This window comes from Vigna umbellata, chromosome 7, assembly GCF_029865625.1.
Source record: "Vigna umbellata cultivar VRB3 chromosome 7, Vumbellata_1.0, whole genome shotgun sequence".
Taxonomy (NCBI): domain Eukaryota; kingdom Viridiplantae; phylum Streptophyta; class Magnoliopsida; order Fabales; family Fabaceae; genus Vigna; species Vigna umbellata.
In genome coordinates, this window is record NC_142171.1 from 45,775,613 (window position 1) to 45,798,397 (window position 22,785).

Below are 22,785 nucleotides of genomic sequence, written 5' to 3' on the forward strand. Positions count from 1 at the left end.
GAGATACCAAGCAAGCCATCCTTCTCAGACACACCTAACTTCAATATTTCCACTTTCAGAAACCTTGACAAAGCGAAAGACAGAATATCTATCACTTTCGGTCTATTATATAATAAGAACAATTATGATAGGTACGAGTAACTCTCTCTATATATGTTATGTGTATGTATGATAGATTGAAGAGTGAAGCAATGAGACGAAGGATTAAAGGGTTTGTGTGTATATATATATATATATATTTGGGTAAGGGTAAGGCTGCTTGTGGAATCGTTTATAAAGCGCGTAATTGTCGCATATGGTTGGATGGATGAGATGGACGGAGAAAGAAAATTGACAAAAATAAAATAAAAATAAAAGTAATAATAGAGAGATATAAGTTATTAAATATTATTATAATATAAGGTTGATTTGGAATTTATTAATGGATGTTGGGTTTGATGCTTTGCCGAGTCAATCAGCTTGCCGAAGAAGAATGTGAAGGATTGAAGTCTTAGCTACCGAGTCCGTTTATAATACAAGTATGATAGAGAGAGAGAGGGGGGAGAGTCAATATGAGTTAGTTGACTTTTTGGAATGCTTCATGCATTACCATTCATTTGCATGGTTTCTGAATTTCGTATAGACCTCTAGAACATCTGATTAATTCCTTTTTGTTTGGATGAACAATTTTCTGATCATTTTCTTCTAAAACTAAGAATTTATATATATATATATATATATATATATATATATATATATATATATATATATATATATATGTCTGTGTGTGTATTTATATATGTGTGTGTGAAATTTAATTTTAACTTAGCTTCATAAATCAAATTATAATCTGATATTTGTGTTATTCTCACACAACGAGAACTAAATGTCTTGTAACATGCTGAGAACTAGACATCTTAAATTGAAATAAAACTAACTTTTCATACATCCAACAAATCTTATTTATATTAATTTTATACTATATTAAAATTAAAATTTAAACTTAATCCAATTTTACGTACCAATGGATCCCGTTAAAGTTAAAAAGTTCGTGATTAAAGTTAAAAATGCTTCTGAAAAATGTTATCGGACTGTTATAAGGTTAGCTTTAGTCTATTGAAACGATCAAGACAATCTAGATTATTTAACTACAACAAATAATTTTTGACAAATTATCAATTTATGAAAGTCAATTTGTGTTTGATCGGTTAAACAATTAATACGGTAATAAATGCAACCTAAAAATCTCAAAAATAATATATTTAATTTGTATTTATAGATTTTTTTTATCAACTTTTGATTAGGGTTGATTTAATTATGATCCAATCCTTTAAACCTATTACTAACATGTTTAGATTAAGTGAATGATTAGTTAATTTTGATAGTAACCAATGGATCTTCTTCACATATAAACTATCAATTAAAGACCATTTGATCAACATTAATACTTATGCAATAAATAAATAAATAAACAAATATATATATATATATATATATATATATATATTTATTGTTTATCGATAATGTAAAAATTACGCCAGTTTACAAGCCACCGACGTCGTAAAAGATGCGGTGAAATTTATCTAATTAACTTTATATAAGAATTATATATAGATAAAATGAAATAGAAGTGTAAATTTTATCAACATTATTATAAATCATAGAAGAGGGTAGTATCCTTAACTAAATTTATTAAAAAGGAATAATGGAGTGATGTTTTTCTTTTTAAATATTTTTGGTATATATTGTTATTATATACATTAATTTAAACTAAAAGTAAGAAGAACTACATTAGCAGTCGAAAGTGATTTTCCCAAATGATTTATATGTATTGTTGGGTTAACACATGGTATGATAAACTTATTAATGCTTTGATTTTTATTTAACAGCTCGAATATTTTTGTCACTTTAATTTTTACTTTTTATTTTTTGGTTTTCAAATCTTTAGAAGCAGTCAATTTGCATAACTCAACAACAACCTTGGGCTGTTTAATAGAGTTATCAATTATTTTTGGTTTGAAAATTGAGTTAAGTTGGATTAGTTGACATTAATTTTAAATACCAAATCCAAATAAATCCGAATAATAACTAGTCTCTTGTTGATTTAGATGTAGTTAGAGTTGAAGGAAATGAAATAAGAAGGAAAGAGACAAGATACAAGCAAGCAATAAAGCAATAAATGTTCATAATTAGGTTGAAAATTAGGGAAAGAAAGAGAAAAGTTATTTTCATGTTTTCCCACCATAAAAAATTAACATTTTCTTTTCATATTGTTGGAATGATTTTTTATAATATAATTTAAAGAAAAATAGTTGTATACTTAGGAAAATATGGTATATTAGAAATTGCATTTTAGTTAATATATAAATAAGTTTTATCTTTTTTCTCTTTTCACAAAAAATGGAAATTTAATCTTTCCTCTTTGTTATTCCTTCATTCTTCTTTATTCACTGCTCATATTTTCATTCATAGATAAAATAAAGCATAATGTTAAAATAATGGTATATAACTATGCTTATGTGTAAATACTATATTCAATAATATAGAGGAGCTTATACATATCTTTGCCCATTACACATTTTGACCTCTGTGTTCACATGCCGTGCAGTTCATCTAAACTTTGTCTACAAGCATCTTTTTCCCATTTAATAACAGTAGATTTTTCCTTTGAATATATATATATATATATATATATATATATATATATATATATATATATAAAAACTTAAATATATTTCTTAATCTTCAAAAACAAGTAAGTTCTAATTAGGAAAAATATGTTTATATTTCTTCTACTTTGTTGGTCAAACTTAACTTTGATTCTTGTATTTTCAAATTGATTAATCAGTCCTCTATTTTTTTCTGTTTCAAAATATGTAACGTTAATCACTTTTACAGTTAAACTCAGCATTTAGTAACGATTTTTTACTATTTTAAAATTAAAATTACATTTCTTAAAAGTATCAAGGACTAATGATTAATTTTGAATCTCCAATACAGAAACTATGATGAAATTATAAGGAAAATTACGGCATTTTTTCTATAAGTTTGAAATCCATGACGAGGAGGAAAATTAAATATACATGATCAACAAGAATTTGAAAGACAACATTTTTTTTCAATATTTTAATATTATTTACGTATTATTTTATTTTTTTTCAATATTTTAATATTATTTACGTATTATTTTATGATTAGTCCAAATTTATTTTATAATCAATAATAATAATAATAATAATTATAAACACAATACCATGACTTATATAAAAGCTACATTGGGGTGAAAACAAAATCCAATATGAAATTAGTAGGGATAAGGATTACTTCATTTAATCAATCATTTAGTATTTCATGTAATGGTAGTTGTTATAGAACAACACATCACCGTTATAAAATAAACTTTCAATTTCGAATGAAAGTTATTTTAGTTGCTATAACTTAGTCCCAAAAACAAACGCTACATACATCCATTTTTTCTTTAAGAGAGATTTTGAAAATTCTTTGCTGAACGAGAATTCACCATCGAAGATGTTGAGAAGAAATGTTAAAATTGAGAAGTGACTTTTGTAATTTAAAGAACATTTGTGTTTTTGTACTGATTAACAATTTACTTTCAATGTTTTTATGTTCTTGGTTTTTATCATATGGGCAGAACTCACTTGTGTTAATTTTGATATGTAAGAGTATGATTCTGTACTTTAATTTATATGTTTTTTCTCAATTTAAATTTTTGAAATTATATATTACTGGTTGAATAAGTGTTGATATAATTTCATGTTGTCAACACTAAATTGATGCCAGCTGTAAGAGTTTGTAATGTGTTTGAAAAATCTTAAACCTAAGTTTAGATGAACACTAATACATTTAAACCCTAAAATGAACTAAGACTAAAACTTAATTACAATTACAATTATATAAGGTCTACGAAGGTCACTTTCTACTATTTATAGATTCTTTATCACTAATATTTATACATTTTCTATGAGGAGGAAATTTCCTAACTCAAATAGTAGCACATTTCGCGCATCATATTATTATTTGATAAAGAATAGTAACAGTAGAATTAAAACGACAATCATATTTTAACAATTTTTTTTAATAATTTTTTAACAATAAGTGTTATTATTTTATTCTTCTATAAAAGAGTTGTAAAAGAAATTATTAGAAAGAGATTTTCCGAATTAAAATAGTAAAATTTACTATTACGGAAAAGAAAAATTATAGAAAAGACAAGTATAAAATGCATATATTAAATGGACAAAATATTAAACCTTTTTAAAATGTGATAGTTAGAATTAGAGCTGTCAAAACGGATAATCCGACCCGATCCATCACGGGTTGGCTCATTGGCTCACTCAACTTTTTTTCACCCTTTTTTATGAGATTCTTATAACATGTTACTTTGATCGATCAAATTGAAATAGTAATAATTGGACCAATTGATATAAAAGAAAATGAAACAAAAGAACTCTATTGTTATATATTCTAAGCTATTAATCATAAAATAAAAGCACAACGCAGCACAAAAAACTCTATTACAAAGTAAATGTTGTGCGTTTTGAATAATTAATTTACTTAATTTGATTTCAATAACAAAAAATATGAAAAATATATGAATACACTTTTCATAAAATAGAGACTCAATGTCTTAATTTTTAAGATTGAGTACTAAATAGAAATTCACCAACACGAGAACGAAGTAAGCATTTAAGCCATTAATTTAATTAATTTGATTTCAATAAAAATAATAAGTGGGTTGGTGACCACGGATGATTTTTAGCAAGTCGGGTTAAGATCGGCTCATATCAAAATTTTTACATTTTTTTTTTAACTAATCCGGTTCCGTGATGACCGGATTCACCAACTGTGTTTGAACCTATTTTGACGGTTAGGATACAACCCAAGTTTTGGAAGAGTATATGGAACCAAAGTGAAGCTGGTGTGAGTGTGAGAACCATAGTATGCTCCGAAACCTTTGGAAACGTTGTTGTAGCCGACGTTCGGGTCCCACGTTGCTCTGCTCCTCACCTTCTTCGCTGTTTCACAGTGGCACCTGCGTGGAGGAAAACCCTGAGAGGAGAAGGACAATCGAAGAAGATCCCTCGCTTCAGATTTCGCATCCTTGGCCCGAATGGGTCCAACTCATCAAATGGTTGCTCCACAAGGGACACTTTCTTCACGATGAGGGAAACGTGTTTCGCAACACTGCTTTGGGCGCCAAAGATTGCAATGCCATTAGAACCGCGTGCCTCAATTTCGGTAGAGACCACTTTCATATTTTAAGGTAAAGCAGTGGTCTTTGGGTTGATTGTTTATTATAATTTGGATAATGCTAACTAATAAGGATGCTGGAGGGTTTCACAAAACAAAACAAAAAATGTAATATAATCTCTATTTTTAGTTGGGGTGTTTAATTATATTGTTATGTTTGGGAAAAGTTTGGCTGTGATATTTAGGTTATGCATGCAAGGTGTTTGAGTTTAAAATTCTGACAGACTGTATACTGCTAAGATTTTGTAATTGGTGGAATTGTTATCCTATGCGGTGTCTGTTATGCTACTAGTATAAAACTAGCTGCACGTGGCATTTGAGTTGCTGTGGGCAGTCCATGCGGGGTTTTTAATGGTGCTTGCAGTTGTGATTTTTGATTTTTGCAAATTTTGAATTTGTAATCCTTGATATTGGGGCTGAGTTGGCTGCAATAGGATTGCGGAGGCCACAAAAGCCTTGATGTTCTAGCTCAATTGTGATTCTCTGTTTTTACTTTTGCTACTTATCACAGCTGAAGTTCTTGTGCTGCCGTCTGTTTATGTATTTTTCTTTTTGGGAAGTTATGAATATAATAATTTAGTGGTGGAATTATGTTTGGTCAACTTACTGGACAAATTTAAATTATGCTTTGATGGTACAATGATTATGCATCCTCCTAGTCATACACAGTATTCTGGAGTTAGTTTATGTTTTAAGTCATCTTAGGTTTATCACAACATCCGTGCACGCATTGCTTGTGAGTGACAAGTTTAATTGCTGTTGAGAACCTAGAAAGTGTTTGTTATTTCCTATATTGGTTTGTACTCGTTCAAAACCTGCTTATGACACACAAGCTTTAGTTCTGTATAGTTTGATACACAATATGCAGTGACTGTCTAATAATATTTTCGTTATTGGGTGGAGGCTATGTGGTGGTGAGCTGCCTAAGATCTGGTTATTTTGTTAGGTAGTGTTGAGGGGAAATTGATAAATCTAACACTATTAATGATTCCTCTCTAATAATAAATATATCATATATCTGCCTAATTCTGTTTTGCCAGTTATTGTAAAACATAGTTTAATAGTGTTATATATGAATGGGGTGACCTTGGTCATATTCGATAAGATAAATGAACTTATAAGATGATACTTATTACTGATGCTAACTAATTAGTTTCAGTTAACAAATCTCGTAACTTGGTCTGTAACCGAGTTTAATGGTATAGTAGTCAATTCATGTGGCAGATTTCAACTGGTTGAATAAGGTTTTTGTTGTCGTGATAACAAATTGGACTTTCCCCATTCTGATCACACTTTAAATAACCTTCATCGCTATAATGTTACTATTTCTTTTGGTGCATAAGAACTGGGAGTGCAGAAGGGGACTGAGTGAGCTAACGTGTATTGAACCATTGTCACACCGAATTCTTGAAAATTTCAGTTGGTGCTGGATGTGTATGTGAGTTAAAGGAGGAAAAAAGACATGCAAGGTTAGGATGCTCTGAGGATAAAATTGGTTATCGTTAATGCTATGAAGGTGTACTTTTTCCTGAATGCTAGGTTTCCATCCTGATTGAACAAAAAACATAATATGAGAACAAGAAATCATGTAGAAGTAGGTAATGAATGAAATTGATGTGGTAGTTAGTTTTTCTTACTGCAGAAAACTGCATTGCAAAATTGATATTTTTTATTTTTGTTTGACAAACATGTGGAAATTTATTGTTGAGGAGCACTACAATGTCATTTAGAACATCCAAATGAATATGAACCTAGGCATGATTTTAATTTTTTTTGTGTTAGATATTTGATGCTATGGGAAATGTTTCAAAAAACATTATAATATCAGATACAGGAATCTGTTTAAAGGAGTCAGAGGATAACGCCACGTCTAAATGAGTTGGTTTAGGACATGAGAAAAGATGAGAGGGTTTTCTTCCAACCATGCTAGGTATCTATGAGCATGGTTTAGAATTACATAGCTGCAGATGGAGACCTCATATCTGGAATTAAGTTTGTAAGTTGTATAATGTAAGAGAGAGAGTAAATGTTAGTTCCATGCTATAGATTAGAGTCAATAAAGTTTTCTTACCGTTTATGTGGCTATATTAATACATGCACAAGATTTTGTTTTTAATTCCTTCTTTTTGTAGTGGAAAAGAATTTTCACATGAACTTATTTTTCTAATGGTTTTACTCAGATTCCTGTCACGAAAAGATATAGGAGTTACTGTGGCACTTGGATGTCCGAGCTTAGATAGGAAAGTGGTCAACTCAGGAAAGCGTCTCAGAGCATATGTGGGTATTGATGAGGGAAGTGTAAGTAATGACTTAATTTCTACTATCATTTGCTTTTATTTGTGGTATACTTTACAAATGTCTTTCTTTTCTATATCCAAAACAGATTCATTACATTTAACCAATAACTATAATTTTTATGTTCCCGTGCTTCAATTAGGTATGCAGTTCCTGCAATTTGAGGGGGGACTGTGAAAGGGCATTCGTGAAGGCACGTGAAGATGAAGGTGGGAGAACAGTGGATGTTATGCGTATTATATTGACCTATGGCCTTGACCCAATTACTGGTTCAGTGGATAACAAACCGTGTCTTACTAAAAGGGTAGAAGATTCTGTGAGAAGACTGCTGAAAGAAATAGTAGAGCACAGTACCAAAGAGGAAAATTCTAATTTTCCAGACAGCACAGAGGTTGTCACGGGACATGTTCATTCCAATCAGCTAGGCAAGGGCAAAATAGATGTTGCAATGATGAAGCAAGGGGACTGGCTTTGCCCGAAGTAGAGCTTTGTTTCCATCTACTAATTATTCATTGTATTAAATCATATACAAGTTTCTGTTGCACTTGTTTATGTTTCCCTTTTCATCTTTCATTGGGCAGATGCGACTTCATGAACTTTGCTAGAAACATCAGGTGCTTGCGCTGTGACTGCCTCTTTGAGGAAAAAATCAGGCAATTGAAGCAGGATAACAATCACTTACCTTTGAAGAAGGGAGACTGGATATGCAATATGTAATGACTGTTAATAGAGTCCAGTTTCTTTGTTGAGTTTTTTTGTGTTGTCCTGTGCTGTGCATTTTAAAATACATTGCTGTTGGTATATTAAAAAGATTTTTAATATATTTTAAAACATTAAAATACGTTTACATCGATGTATTTTAAAGGCACAGTATAAGAAAACACAAAAAAAAAAATCATTAGATAATCCAAATTCTAGTATCATGTAGGTTTGTTTAGCACTGGTATTCAATTTAAAATTAAAATCAATTTGGGATTTCGCAGATGCAATTTCCTCAATTTTGCAAAGAATACAAGATGTTTGCAATGCAAAGAGAGGGCTTCCAATCGTCACCTTAATCCTGGTGAATGGGAATGTGACTCGTGGGCTCCTTTTAACCTTACTGTTATTTTGTTTCAGTTAATGTTCCAAATGAACAGTTTTTTTTATTTACTTGCTATTGAACTGACTGGTTCCTGTTTATGTAGGTGCAATTACATCAATTTCAGAAGAAACATGGTTTGCCTGAAATGTGACCACAGACGGCCTATTGTATCAAGGGCTTCAAATTATTCTCTTCAACCTCAGCAAGAAGACATAGATCACCATAAGATTGGCAAATTTGGTTCTGGTGCACATCAGGGTAATAGAAGTGGTGAAAGAAAGAATAGGAACATAGGTTCACATATGTGGAGATTTGTAGAGGACAAGAGTGAAAATCACAAGCTCGTAAATAAATCTATTGACCCTTCTGAATTTATAGATTTTCCTATTGTTGGAGGTAAGACTCAGCTGTCTGAGGTACAAAGGAGAGAAGAACACAAGACTGAGTTGCCAAATCAGTGGAGAAGGCCTCCGTGGCAAAGTGAAACTGATGATGATGAGTTTTGTTCTTCAGATAACCACAGTACTGATGATGAGTTTTGTTCTGCCAATCATCAGAGTGCTGATGATGAAGAAATGGACGAATGGTTCGGAAAAGGGAAGGTTGAAAGGTAGGATTCTAGAATAGTAATCGATGACAATGACATACACTCGATGACAATGACATACACTTTAGTTATTCGTTTAGAAAGAGGGCTTTAATCATATGTTTTTATATTTGAGAGAAGCATGAAAGTTTTAAGTTCCAGAAAATATGTAAAATATTTGAGAGGCTCTTTATAATTTTTGTGCTGTAAGGATATGTTGATTGTAATAACTTTTTACGGAGTTATGATTAGGGTTTATTGCTGTTTTTCAGTATTTTCAAACTAATCTTTTGTAAATAAGGGTTATAAATACCTTCTGGACCTTTGATGATAAATGCAAGTAGAAATATTAAGTTCAGATTGAGTTGTATTATAAATTATCCTTACCTTTGATGAGAATCAATATGGCTGAAACTGTTTCCACATAAAAACATTTATATACAATTAGAATGTTAGATTTATTTTTTATACTTGAATTACTGAAAAGTTTTAAAAGGTAATTTAATTTTATAAAAAATTTGAAATGTTTTATCATAAAATATATGATGTGAATAGAATTTTTCTTTTCAAAATATTGACATTTTAAAAATTTATGAGATAAATTTGATTATTTAAAATTATAAAATTTCAAATTTTACTTAAAAATTAAGAATTTAAAATTGTTAGTACTCTTTTCTTTCTTAGGTTGTGTTTGTTTTAGATGATTTACTTTTGAAAGAGATTTTGAAAGACGAATTTGCGAGTAAGTATCGTGTGAAGACACAAGATTCAAGACGAAAGAGAGTAATCGTCTAAACAACTTGTAACCAATTAGTTTATTGCAACTCTGAAGAGAATTAAAACACTTGTTGTATAACTCAGGCGAGTTAAGAAAATCTAGACAGCGTATGAGAGGATACTAGGGTACCAAGAGTTATTCATTGATTATGGATACTAGGAGTGATGAAGAATACTGCACATCCAAGAGTGGGTTAAACTCAACTAGGCAGAGTATAAGGGGATATCAAGAGTGCCTAGGGATATCAAGAGTGTTGAGAATATTTAGTTGTAATCTTGTTGAAGATTATAGTGGAACCCTTTAAAGATAGAGGAGACTGGACGTAGCTTAGTTGGAGTGGACCAATATAAAAGTATCTGTGCATTTATTGTTTACTTTTGTCTCAATGCTTCTCTTGTAAAACCTACAGTTGCATCTTAGTTTTGAATACAAGAGCTTCCCATACTAAACGATTATTCATTAAAAGAAAGTTCTTATAAACACTATAGTGAATACTCTTAATAGCACGTGAAAAGAATTTATTGTTTAAAATCATTTACAATTTCGAGCGTTTAACAACTACTTCAAAAATCATGTTGTCTTCGCAAATTCTAATATGGCCTAAAACAGTCTCCTAGGACCTGGTTTAGAAAATTTAGTAACATTGTTTAACAATTTGGTATGACTCGGTGTGAAGCAAATCATTCAGTCTTTTATCATCACTTAAGTGTTGAATGTGTCTACTTGATAGTATATGTTAATGACATCGTTCTTACCAGTTGTGATAGATATGGCATCTCTCAGATAAAATAATGTCTTTGCAACCATTTTCAGATCAAAGATCTTGACAAACTTAGATATTTCTTGGGTATTGAGGTTGCACAATGTAACAATGGTATTGTTATATCTCAAAGGAAGTATGCATTAGATATTTTGAAGGAAATTGGGTTGATGAATTCAAAATATGTTGACACACTCATAGATCCTAAGACTAAACTTCTACTAAAATAGGGGAAGCCTATGTCAGACCTTAGAGAAATATAGAAAACTAGTTGAAAAATTGAATTATCTTACAATTACTCCTCTTGACATTTTTTTTGTCGTTAGTGTGGTAAGCAAATTCCTTAATTCCCTGGTTGAAGATCATTGGAATGGAGTTATCCATATATTAAAATACATTAAAGGATCTAAAAGAGGATGTTATATGGTTCTAACAACCATACAAAAGTGGTTTGTTATTCAGATGTTGATTAGGTAAGATCTCTTTCTATAGAAGGTCTACATCCGGATATTGTGTCTCCATTGATGGTAACTTGATCTCTAGGAAAAACAAGAAATAGAGTGTTGTGACAAGATCTAGTGCAGAAGCATAATATAGAGCTATAGCCTCAATCCCATGTGAATTTGTTTGGCATAAGTAATTTTTTAGAGAGTTACAATGTGGAGATATCACTTAATTGACGCTTATATGTGACAATCAAGTTGCTCTTCATATTAGTTCTAATAATGTCTTTCATGACAAGACCAAACACATTGAGATTGAATGTCATTTCATTAGAAAAAAGATTGTATCTAGAGATATCAAGACTGAGTTCATTAATTCAAGTGATCAGTTAGCAAATATTTTCACTAAGTCTTTTCGGGGACTTACAATTGTAACAAACTTGATACATACGATATGTACCAGCTTAAGGAGGAGTGTTTGATATATTATTTTTATCTTATCTTTATCTTTTATCTTTAGTTAATTAGTTATTATTTCTTATTTATTTTTTGAACTCAGCCCATATTTTTCTATTATAAATAGAGTATCCTATATGTATATTCAACACAAGAGAAAGATTAATCCAGTATATAATTTTTCACTATATTCAATAGAATGTATTGCAAACAAAATCTCATTCTGAAAAACTCATTCTAAAACAAATATTATGGAAAACTTGTTAAAAATTTATGAAAAACTCATTCAAAAAAATTGTGAAAATTTTGTTTTAGAAAACTTATTTCAAAAATGTGATTCATGTGTTTTAAAAACTTTTATTTTTAAATTAAATTATATTTGTTCTTACAAGGCCAAATAGACTTTATAAAACCAACAGATGTGATTTTTTCCATCGTCTTTGTCTTTGCCTTCGGACAACTAGTTTTCGTCTTTTCAGTCTCAGTTGTTAGTTTTGGGTGGTGAGGTGAATGTAAGGATACTTCAACGTTTCAGTTCGTATTGTATCAATAGTTTGTTCTTGGACGAGTATCTAGTTTAGAGAAAAACTCATCCTTTACCTTGGATTTTTTCCCTTTAGGTGGTTAAGGAGAGTCCAAGATATCGTGATTTAGACTTTGTTTTGTGCCTAATCCTATTTAATTATATTAAGCGTCAATCGATTTCTCTTACATGTGGGATGAGAGAGTGTCGTGAGGTTGAGGATGTATTTATAATAAGAGGCCAAGAGACCAAAGGGCTGAGAGGTTGAGAAGATGAGAGACCAAGAGGCCAAAAAGCTGAAAGGCTAAGACATAAGGAGACTAAGAGACCTAGGTACCAAGTGAACAAGAAAAGATTATATATGGTGAACTGAGGGAGAAAGAACTATGGTTCAATTCATCAACCACGTTTAACCTTTAATTCAGAAACAAATATATAGCATAAAACAGCATCATATCAGATTAATGAACCTTTTGAAATAAGTAGTTAAAAAGTTTATAACATTGACATATATAAACAGAAATAGGGTGGTAGGTGTGTGTGTTCATGACTTCCTGAAGAAATTGGTCAATGATTTACCATCCAACTCTTTCTTGAAGAACCTGGTCATAAATTCATTGAAGGTGAAGTCCCTATAAAGGGCTGGTTTCTCTTCTGATGTCAGCTCCGGCAATGGTCCAAAAACTCTCTCCCTATCACTTGGGTTCAGGAAAACAGCAACTGACACTCTTGCCTCATCAGAATGATTGGCTAACACTCGATGATGAGCACTCTTGTATGCTTCGTTAGAAATTATCTGACACAAAATCACGAATATCAGAGAAAGGAATCCCTGCATATATATATAACCTTCTACACCTTCAAATTTAATAAACAAATTTCTTACAGTGATTTTGTAATAATAGATAAGATTTCAAACTACATCAAAAAAAAATTATTACACTCAAGATTAATAAACCGAAATATATTTATCTCCTATAAACATACTAAGATTTTATTATAATCAAGTTAAAATATATACATAATTAAAAAGATGGTTTAATAAATATTAATATACTTAATAATTATTTAATATACTATTGTTATTGTTATTAATTATTATTATTATTACGATACCTGAAGGAAATCTCCAATGTTAATAACCAGGGCTTCGGGCTGAGGCTTGACATGGATCCACCCCTGTTCCGTCTCAACCTGCAACCCCCCAATGTGGTCCTGCAGCAACACCGTAAGAGCCCCTGGGTCGGCATGCGAATTAAGTCCCACCGTTAGATCAGGCTGAGGGCAAAACGGGTAATAATGCCCCACCATAACTCTTCCTTCCCACAAACCCATCTCATTGAGCTTCTCCGCACCCAATCCCAGCCCCTCACTCAGCAACTCGTACAACACACGTGAAACACGCACCACTTCCTTATCCCATTCCAGCAAATCTTCTCTGCACACCTCGGGAATCTCGCTAGAGTCAGCTGCTGTGGGGCCCATCCTAATCTGCAAAATAAAAATCAAAACTCACAATTTTTCATTACTTTCGTGCAATGATTTCGTTACATTAAGGCTTAATATATTTTTTTTTAAATATCAGTAATTTATGTTTAATTAAGTCTTTTTTTTTAAAAGATATTTAAATTTTTAACGACCAAATGTTCAAATGTGCAATCAAAGAGTAAAATGTCATTTAGCTCTTAAGGTGGAGTCTTTAAGGGACAGTAAGGTGAATTTATTATTTTTGAAATTCTATTCCTGATATTAGGATTTTTCTTTTTGAAAATTAAATTAAGGGTTTTGAGGTCTGAAGTGTTGATCGTGGTTTAGGAGGAAAATCTGCAGGATTGGGAAGAACATCAGTGATTTGGGGAATTCTGGATTCTTCTCTGTTTTGCAAGTGGTTAGGGATTTTGTTCTGGGTTTTACGAAGTGGGGAATGAGGGTTCAAATTGGGAGGAATGTTAGGGTTTTTGAACTTGAAATTTTCTTCTGGAGTATGTATTTAATTTGTTCTTTTGAAGGATGTTGGTCTTGGTGATCACGATTAGGAGTGGTCCTTTCTTGATTTTTTCCATGAATTTGTGCTTTTGTTTTGGGTTCATTTGATTTGCAATAATGGGTTCCGTAGTGGTTGTTTTTGGATGCACGGGTGATACCAATGAAGGTGTTAGTAGGTGGACATGGGTGGTGTTTCTGGGTGGTTGCTGGATGGAGAAGATGATGGAGGTGTGAAAATGGTGGCTAACCGTGAGCGTGGCGACGACGGTTAGGGTTATGTGGTGGCTAGGATTTTTGTTTAGGGGCAAATTAAGGTTTCTGGATGTAGGAGATGATGATGATGTGTTAAGGGTGATGTGTCATTGATTGCATGGCTGTACAGTTAGCCGTTTTTGTAAAAAGGACTAAATTGAACACAACTTACGATCTTTAGGACTACATTGAACCAAAAAAAATTAGAACCAAATCGAATATAGTGAACAAAAATTGAGACCAAAAATGATATTAGGCTTGCAATTAATTTATTTTCATATCCCCACAAATTTTACGGTTTTCCAAAAAATTATAAAATTTATTTAAATTTTAAAAAGAAAATAGTTTGGGTGGCTATCCCCTGTTTAAATGTTTTAGACAAAAAGTTATAATAACGAAACACCGAATATCAACGAGTTCTTTCAAGCTTGTAAAAAGGTTAAAGTTTTCATACGTGATTTCGGTCTCACAATTTTTTTTTTTGTGACATAGTTCTCGTTTCCTAAAAACTTTGTAACTTTAATTCAATTGTATACACTTTTTTTTTATATTTTAATTAAATAGATTATGACAGTTCTTAGTGAACTTTAAATAAATATATTAAACTTAGGGCCAAAATAAAACATATATAAATTTTAAATTAGAACAAATTTGAAAGTTTTTACCGACGGAAGATTAAATACAAAATAAAGAGACTAAAATCACAAACAAACAATTAAAAAAATAAATTGTAATTTAGCCTATTAAAAATTGCATGATTCTAACATTGTGTTTCATAACCGATAACCTAATTTTGTTAATATTAATAAAAATTATTTAATTATCACCGAAATTCCTTGTTGTACTATTCTTCCCTCAACATGATTTATTTTATGAATAAAAAAACATAATTTCAACCAAGTGGCCCAAGGAACACAAGTCCTAATACTTTTGTATTACGTAACTTAGCGGGATAGCGATGAAGATACCATATATATTGCTAACTAATAAAAATAGTCTTAATATAATGTTTAAGATAATTATCATTAATTTGTTACGTGTGGTGAATTATGATTAGAAGGGTTTTCGTTTTTGGAATCTGAGCTAAAAACTCCCGTAAACATTAAAATTCAATGCGTATATAATTTAAGATTGTAAAATTATGTTACTTACCTGGATTGTGTCGCGCCAGCTGGCAGCTTTTGATTGGAAGAGATCCACGTTTGAAATGTACGATACACCCTTCCCGATCTCCCTACGGTACACCGGCACCCTCTTTTCCGCGGGCTGCTCGTGGAACGCCTTCACCGCCGCTAGAGTTCGCCGGAGTAACTCTTCCGGGACGCCGTGGTTGACCACCTGGAAGAACCCCACCGTGCTCGCCGCCTGCCGGATCTGCTCGACCACGGCGGCACGCGACTCCTGCACGGCGGCCAGGTCCACCGTAGGAATTTCTGGAGCGGAACCGGGTTCTGCCCCGCGCTTCAGCTCCGCTAGGGTTTCTGGCGGGTGAACGAAGATAGGGGGGATGAGCTTGATTCCCGAATCGATCAAACCTTTGACTCCGACCTTGGTTTCGTCGAACTCCTTCACCGCTTTCGCGCGATCGTAGGGCGCGGCGGCGCTGACCGCGGTGGCCACCGGCGATGACATAGGGAAGAAGCGAGAATAGGAATGGGTGAAGGGTCTGCTTGTTTCTAGGATGTTCAAATTCAGTGAACAATGAAATGACAACATTGAAGTGCAGTTTTCTCAAGCGGTGACAATATATAAAATAACAAAAATAGTACTATTTTAGATAAGTCAAGAAACTTGACTAATTCCGGGCATATTTTTATTCTGATTATATTTCTTATTTACACAACTCAAAAATAAAATATTAAATGAAAATTTCATGTAATTAAAATAATCTGTTAACGGGAATTTTTTATTAATGACACAGAAATCATTTTTAATTTCAGAAATAACACAATAAACATTATATTTACAACACGATTTTTATTATGTTCAAAATTTAGATTTTTGAAAATCGAATTCTTAATGTTATTTTAGGTGGTTTAAATAAAAGTATAATTTAGAACTCTTTTGGCAAGAGACGCGAATTTTGTGAATGAGTTTAGACTTTTAATTTAAGTAATTTTTTTTTCATTTTTTACTTTAAAATCCTTTTCACTTTTTATTTTCTTTTTTCTATAATATATGATTTAAATTTATACTTAAATTTTATCAATTATTTATCCTTTTTAATAATCAATATATATAATTTAGTAATTATAAAAAAAAATTAATGTGAATTTTATTAGAATTGATTTAGTATTTTTATATTTTAACTAGACTTCATAGTTCTTTTGTGGTGTTTAAAAATTTATCACAGTATATTACATATTATTTTATTAAGTATTATAAATTTTACTTTTTAAAAAAATTATAAAAATAAATAAATAAATTATAATCAATAACTATATATTTATTTAATAAAATAATAATAAATATAATATAAAAGTATTGATTTAAATATAATAAATTTATAACAAAATACATAATTTTATATGTATACATAAGTGACATAAATGATATATTAGTAATGTTAAATATTTTATTAATATTTATATTAAAGTTATGATTTATATATAATAATAAGCATATATAAAAGTTTATAAATATAAAATTATTTTTTTAAATATTGCAATAATATATATAAAATTTAATAACTAATAGTATAGCTTGAAACAATATATATATATATATATATATATATATATATATATATATATATATGAATGATATGAAAAGTTGAGATAAATTAATATTAAAAGTAGTCCCATCTAAATAATGTCCTAATCCCATTCATATGAGACTTTTAGATTAGAGCTTTAAAAAATAAAAAACCCAATTGAATAAACTAACAAAATAGAATATAATTTTAGAAATATCAAAATCAATAGAACATAATTTCATATGAGAATGCCTAAATGATACCCTTGTAAAAATATCTATGCACTCGTGAACTTTTGGAAACATTAGTATTACTTAACTATCTTAAATAATAGAACCAAATTAAGTACATAATAAGTAAAATAAGTTGAATAAAGTTGAAAGTGTCTAGGTAAGAAAAAATAGGTTTTCTCTAGTGATTATCGGGTAATTAAATATGTAAAATCTGTTTCAGATATTTAGTATCTGTGAGTAAGAAATATTCGGGAGTAGTGAGTAATAGATATTTTAATACTCGGTTGTTAACAGGTCGAGTTCGGGTATCATACTATCCGTACTTGCAGATACTCTCGTTACCCGTTTGAAAAATAAAATTACAATTTTGTCCCAGTTTTATTACTTATTCTCTCTTTGCCGTTAAAGAAAAAGCAAACCCTAAATCTCACTATTTTTTTCTCATTCACTCTCTCTGCCTTGCAATAGTCTCAAGATCCACCTATTTGCTGAAAAAGTTATCCACCCAAAGGTACCATCCACCCCTCAGCACCCTATCAGCATCAAACAGTAGAAACTACAACACTGTCACTGAGATCCACGGTTCATGGCACGCCCACACCACACTAGATCCACCACTCCATCGAATAGCGGCAGGTGCAGCAACATTAGTCCCCACAGCTCCATGACCTTGTTGTTCGACACCGCAACGTTCATCGTTGTGGTCGCCATCGTCACGTTTCTTAGTTTCATGGCGGCGACAAATGATCCGGTGTCGCCGCCTATATCGAGGCCGAGCTGGAGAACCGGCTTTGCCGCCTTAGCGATCTAGAACAACTAGTGAATCAGGAGATCCAAGTTGCTTTTGTAAGAATTGAACTTGGAAACATTGTGTGAGGGTTCAAAGTCGAGAGGTTAGGGTTTTGCCCGTTGAGGCAATCAAAGGATTTGGTTCCAAACGGCGGCGTTGTCGAGGGAGGAAGAAGGGGAAGGAGTTTCCCAGGAGGGAATTTGGGGAAACGGGTTTCTGTGGCGTTTGGGAGAAGCAGCAACGGCGAGGAGTGAGTGGCATAAAATAATCGAAGCAGGACCTTTTTATAAAAATCATAAAATATTTTTTTTTAAATATTTGCGGGTTGAAAACGGGTATCCAATGAGTGTCCGTGAGTTGAAAAAAAGAACCGAGGATTTTTCTTATGTAAATATCCGACAAGTAACAGGATGAATAACATGTACGTTTTTTGCATGCGAATCGACTTAGGATATCACACTATCAATGTCTGTCCCAACCTGTTGTGATCCCTATACCTAACCCATTTACGAATACCCAAATACATATAAATATAACTATTTAACAAAGAAATATAATTTCTACTCCTTACTCATAATTATGTTATTACTAATAATAAGTATTCGTACTAATTTAATTATAAAGAAAACTACTACAAATAAGTTATTATTTAATACTTACACATCGCCACCAGAATTCATCTTCAAAGAATTTATAACTGACCAAAGGAGATATATCTTCGTTCCAGAATACAATTTTTCACTTAGTGTTCTACATACTTTTAGTATAACAGCACATTATTATTATAGAAAGTATTTAAATATATGTGTTATTTTAATAATAGTAAACTTAATATAAATAATACACTTAAATATGAATGCATCGTTGATATTTCAAAAACATAAAAATAAAATCGTTCACAAGAGTAAATTGGACTAATTAAATTAAATTTCTATTTTTCTTTTTAAATATAAATTCACTTATTTAATAAAATAACACTCACATATTTTATTAATTTTTTTATTAAAAAATATTACGTAAATGTTGTAATAAGTTAATACATTTTAATATATATTTTATAAAAATTAAAAATAATAGTATTAACAAACTATTTGTAAATACTATAAACATGTCTTTACTACATAAATCACATAGAGCCTCGAGACTCTATAAATATGTATGTATTTCATCGGCACTGAAACTTATAATTACTCTTTTATATATATTAAGATCTCATTCTGACTTAATTTTCGTCGAATAGTCTTTTGAAAATAAATTTTTATATAAATATTTTTTCAGTAGTTAAGAAATAAAATTTAAGTTTAACTCAAAATTTTTAAATTAATTATATTGAAGCTGAACGAATAATCAATTTCGTTAAAACTATAAACAATAAGTCGTGAAAGGCAAGAACACTGTTTGTTTTTGTTTTGTATTGACGTGGCAGCCTCTGAACCAGACAGTTCAATTCGGAAGTTCCCACACGTTACGCCAGAGCAGCGGTCTCATCTTTGTCTAAAACATATTAAAGTATAGTTTAAATTCATTTAATTTATTTAATTTCGTGAAAATATTTAATTATAGTTACATTTTTATATCAATTTTTTATCCTACTATATTAAGTCTGTTTGGACGAATTTTTTTAAAAGAACTTACACGAAAAGAATGAAATCAAATATTTTATAAATTAAAGTTAATTTATATAAAGCTAAAAATAAAAAAGATAATTTTAAAGAAGTTATATAAAAAAAGTCTTGTCAATTGAGTTATGAAAAAATTTACTTTTTTATGATAAAATTACCTTTTATTTTCTGATTATTCAGTTTTTAAAAATAAGTTTTAACACGTTATATGTATGATGAACTTTTATATATAATATGAGTAAATAATGGCTAATCACCACGTCGTGTGTTTAAATTAGTAATTAAATAATATATTGATATTAGGCCAAAATTATTCAGAAAACTAATAACTAAATTATTATTAACTTTTTTCTATAAGAATCAAAATTATAAAAGCCATATGTAATAAAAATATATTAATGGCTTAAACATTTTCTTTTTAAATTTGGTGACTGACATTACGTTCTAATTTTTACTGAACTTTGAGATGTTGTAGAGTAAACAAAATTGCAGTGACAAAATTGAAAATTTTAAAATTAAATTTATTTTCTAATTTCTTTTTTTAACTATTACACTGACATTTCTATAAGGAATATAAGTATAATATTTTTAGAAATTAAAGAACTGCATTTATAATATAAAAATATGATAATCTAATACTTTTAAGATGTAAATAAAATTTAAAAACAATTAGATGTTTGAGAAAATCGGAAAAGATATAAGATTTTGTAAAAGCATATTTTCGACGTTCTTTTAGTGTTTTTATAGAAGATTATTTTTACAAATTTATCAAACCAGTTTTGGCATTTCATGTAAATTTCATATTTTCACAATTCAAACTATAACTAAAATTTAGGTATGACAAATGAAACTGAAAACTAAAACTGTAAATATCAAAACACAGAATTGAAACTAATTATTATTGTAGCCTAATTTCATTGTGGTATCTGTTAATGGGAATAGATTGTTGAACCATTGCAAAAACATGAAAACTTGACTATTATTTGCATTCTAATGTTCAAAGTTAAATGTGATTTGTAAGATTTCAAAGATATTATTACTTCAGTCCAGTCATCTCTAATTCTTGCTTGGATGATGGTCTTAATCCATGACATTATGTAATACATGTATGCTCAGGATTTTGACTGTTTGTTACACCAAACATGACAAAGAAAATAGTCAAATATAATTGTCTAAATTTTACACACAAAAATTAATAAGTTAAAGATCATTGAATGCTAATCTTTGGATATATTATTTCAATTTGCTATGCTCTAGGTCTACCCAACTCTCTAATTAAATTTGAAACATAAGTTAATATATTAATATCATAATGAATTGATATGAAAAAATGTATACTTACAACTATTGAAAAAAGGATTTCAAGTTAGTGAAAATCAACATTGCACGCAAATGAAAGTTTTTTTTTCTGAATATGAACTGAAGACCTAGACGATCTCTTCCCACAATATTTTCAAATCATCAATTAATGGTTTCATATACACATCAATTTCATTTTTAGATTGTCTAGGACTCAATATCATCACAAACAACATTATATATTTTCTCTTTATGCACGACAAAGGAGATAGATTGTAAATCATCAACAGAATTAGCCATGAACTATGTTTGCTACTTAAGTTGCCATAAGGATTCATATCATCGGTAGTAAGTGCAAGTCTTAAGTTTCTTGGCTCTGCACCAAATTTTGGAAATGTTTCATCAATCTTCTTCCATTGTAGGGAATCAACTGGGTGTCGAAGAAGATTATCGCACTTTTTTTCATCAACGTGCCATTTAAGATTCTTCACATCTTCTTTAATGGAAATTAATCAATTCAACCTAGGTACTATAGGCAAGTACCACATCACCTTAGCAGGTGGACCATCATTGTCTTCATTATCATTATTTCCATCAACTTTCCTCTTAAACCGTGATAAACCACATATGGGACACACCTTTAGTGAAGTATACTCATCTCTATACAATACACAATAATTGAGATATGCATGCATCTTTTAGTATTCCAAACCCATTGGACATATAATTTTCTTCAATGTGTTATTTTCTGGAAGCATCTCCTTCAACAACTTCAACAATCGTGAAACTTTTATCAGTTCATCCATTCCTTGCTTTAAAACAATTATGTTGTCTCTCTTTCTCTACATCATCTAAAACTTTCATTTAAAGAGCAAAACCCTTACAAGTCTTTCAGATTTTCTTTATATTGAAAACTTATTCTCCTTTGAAAGCTATCTTGTTTGAAAAACCTTTTTTATTGTGTTGTAGATTCAGAAGTGAATTAAAAAACTTGGTGTTTAGATCAGTTAAGTTAAATGATCTAGTTAGTTAACGAGGGTAGAAATCAGGAGTGATTGATAATACTTATTGTATACCAGAAGGGGTGAAACTCGTGTAATCTTTTTAAAGATTAGTAGAACCCCTTAAGAGGTCTTAAGAGAGAATTAAATGTAGCTCAGGTTGGAGCAAACTGGTATAAAAAATCATATGTTATTGTTTTTCATTTTAAACGTTTTCTTAAACGCTCCTTTAAAACACACAAGTGTCTAACAACTATAGCAGATCGTCTAACCTCTGCTAAAGTCATTAAACGTTGTTTTGAAAAATGTTTTAAAACACTATTCAACCCCCTCCCTCCCTCTAGTGTTTTAGTTGGTATCATAGTTAACCTTTAGGGTTAGTCCTTAGTCGGATTGGAGGAAAAGATCCAAATAGAAAACGAAGGATACACGGTCAATCGCCCTCCTTTGTTCAAGGGAGAGAAGTCCAACTACTGCAAGTAATGAATGATTGCTTTCTTTGAGTCATGCCATATAGATATGTGGGACGTGGTTAGAAATAGGAATTATATTCCCCTTGACGAGAAGGGTGAAGCACTACTCAAAAGTAATTAATTAGACGACCAAAAGCAAAGGTATCTCTTAAACTCTAAAGCTAAAATTTCACTAATGTGTGCTCTTTCAAAAGAATAATACATGAAGGTCTATGCCTTCAATGGAGCCAAAGAAATGTGGAACACCTTGATCGTCATA

At 30.6% G+C, this 22,785-nt stretch overlaps 2 protein-coding genes and 1 pseudogene across 3 annotated transcripts; 1 reads left to right on the top strand and 2 right to left on the bottom strand.

Annotated features, from left to right (window-relative positions):
* Window positions 1-4,831: 4,831 nt before the first annotated feature.
* LOC124840634 (uncharacterized) lies at window positions 4,832-9,497 on the top strand. Of its 2 annotated transcripts, XM_088094841.1 has the most exons (6): window positions 4,832-5,263; window positions 7,431-7,548; window positions 7,688-8,025; window positions 8,127-8,258; window positions 8,529-8,627; window positions 8,733-9,497. In XM_088094841.1, exons 1-6 carry the CDS (start codon window positions 4,941-4,943, stop codon window positions 9,241-9,243), a joined length of 1,521 nt encoding a protein of 506 aa, XP_087950967.1. In that variant the 5' UTR covers window positions 4,832-4,940; the 3' UTR covers window positions 9,244-9,497. The 2 variants fall into 2 exon arrangements, with proteins under 2 accessions (XP_087950967.1, XP_087950966.1); XM_088094840.1 differs by having other exon boundaries at window positions 8,529-9,497.
* A 3,114-nt stretch (window positions 9,498-12,611) lies between these two features.
* Window positions 12,612-16,146, bottom strand: LOC124840635 (1-aminocyclopropane-1-carboxylate oxidase homolog 4-like). Its single transcript, XM_088094842.1, has 3 exons — window positions 15,566-16,146; window positions 13,292-13,666; window positions 12,612-12,971 (listed from the first exon to the last, which is right to left on the bottom strand). Exons 1-3 carry the CDS (start codon window positions 16,127-16,129, stop codon window positions 12,720-12,722), a joined length of 1,191 nt encoding a protein of 396 aa, XP_087950968.1. The 5' UTR covers window positions 16,130-16,146; the 3' UTR covers window positions 12,612-12,719.
* A 1,484-nt stretch (window positions 16,147-17,630) lies between these two features.
* LOC148196390 (putative methyltransferase At1g29790 pseudogene) lies at window positions 17,631-18,392 on the bottom strand (annotated as a pseudogene).
* Between the last annotated feature and the right edge of the window lie 4,393 nt (window positions 18,393-22,785).

Coding starts and splice junctions, on each gene's coding strand:
- LOC124840634 (XM_088094840.1), top strand. CDS start 4,941: ATGCTCCGAAACCTTTGGAAACGTTGTTGTAGCCGACGTTCGGGTCCC. Junction 5,264..7,430: donor GACCACTTTCATATTTTAAG/GTAAAGCAGTGG, acceptor GGTTTTACTCAG/ATTCCTGTCACGAAAAGATA. Junction 7,549..7,687: donor TGGGTATTGATGAGGGAAGT/GTAAGTAATGAC, acceptor TGCTTCAATTAG/GTATGCAGTTCCTGCAATTT.
- LOC124840635 (XM_088094842.1), bottom strand. CDS start 16,129: ATGTTGTCATTTCATTGTTCACTGAATTTGAACATCCTAGAAACAAGC. Junction 13,667..15,565: donor GCTGGCGCGACACAATCCAG/GTAAGTAACATA, acceptor TTTATTTTGCAG/ATTAGGATGGGCCCCACAGC. Junction 12,972..13,291: donor ACATTGGAGATTTCCTTCAG/GTATCGTAATAA, acceptor ATTTTGTGTCAG/ATAATTTCTAACGAAGCATA.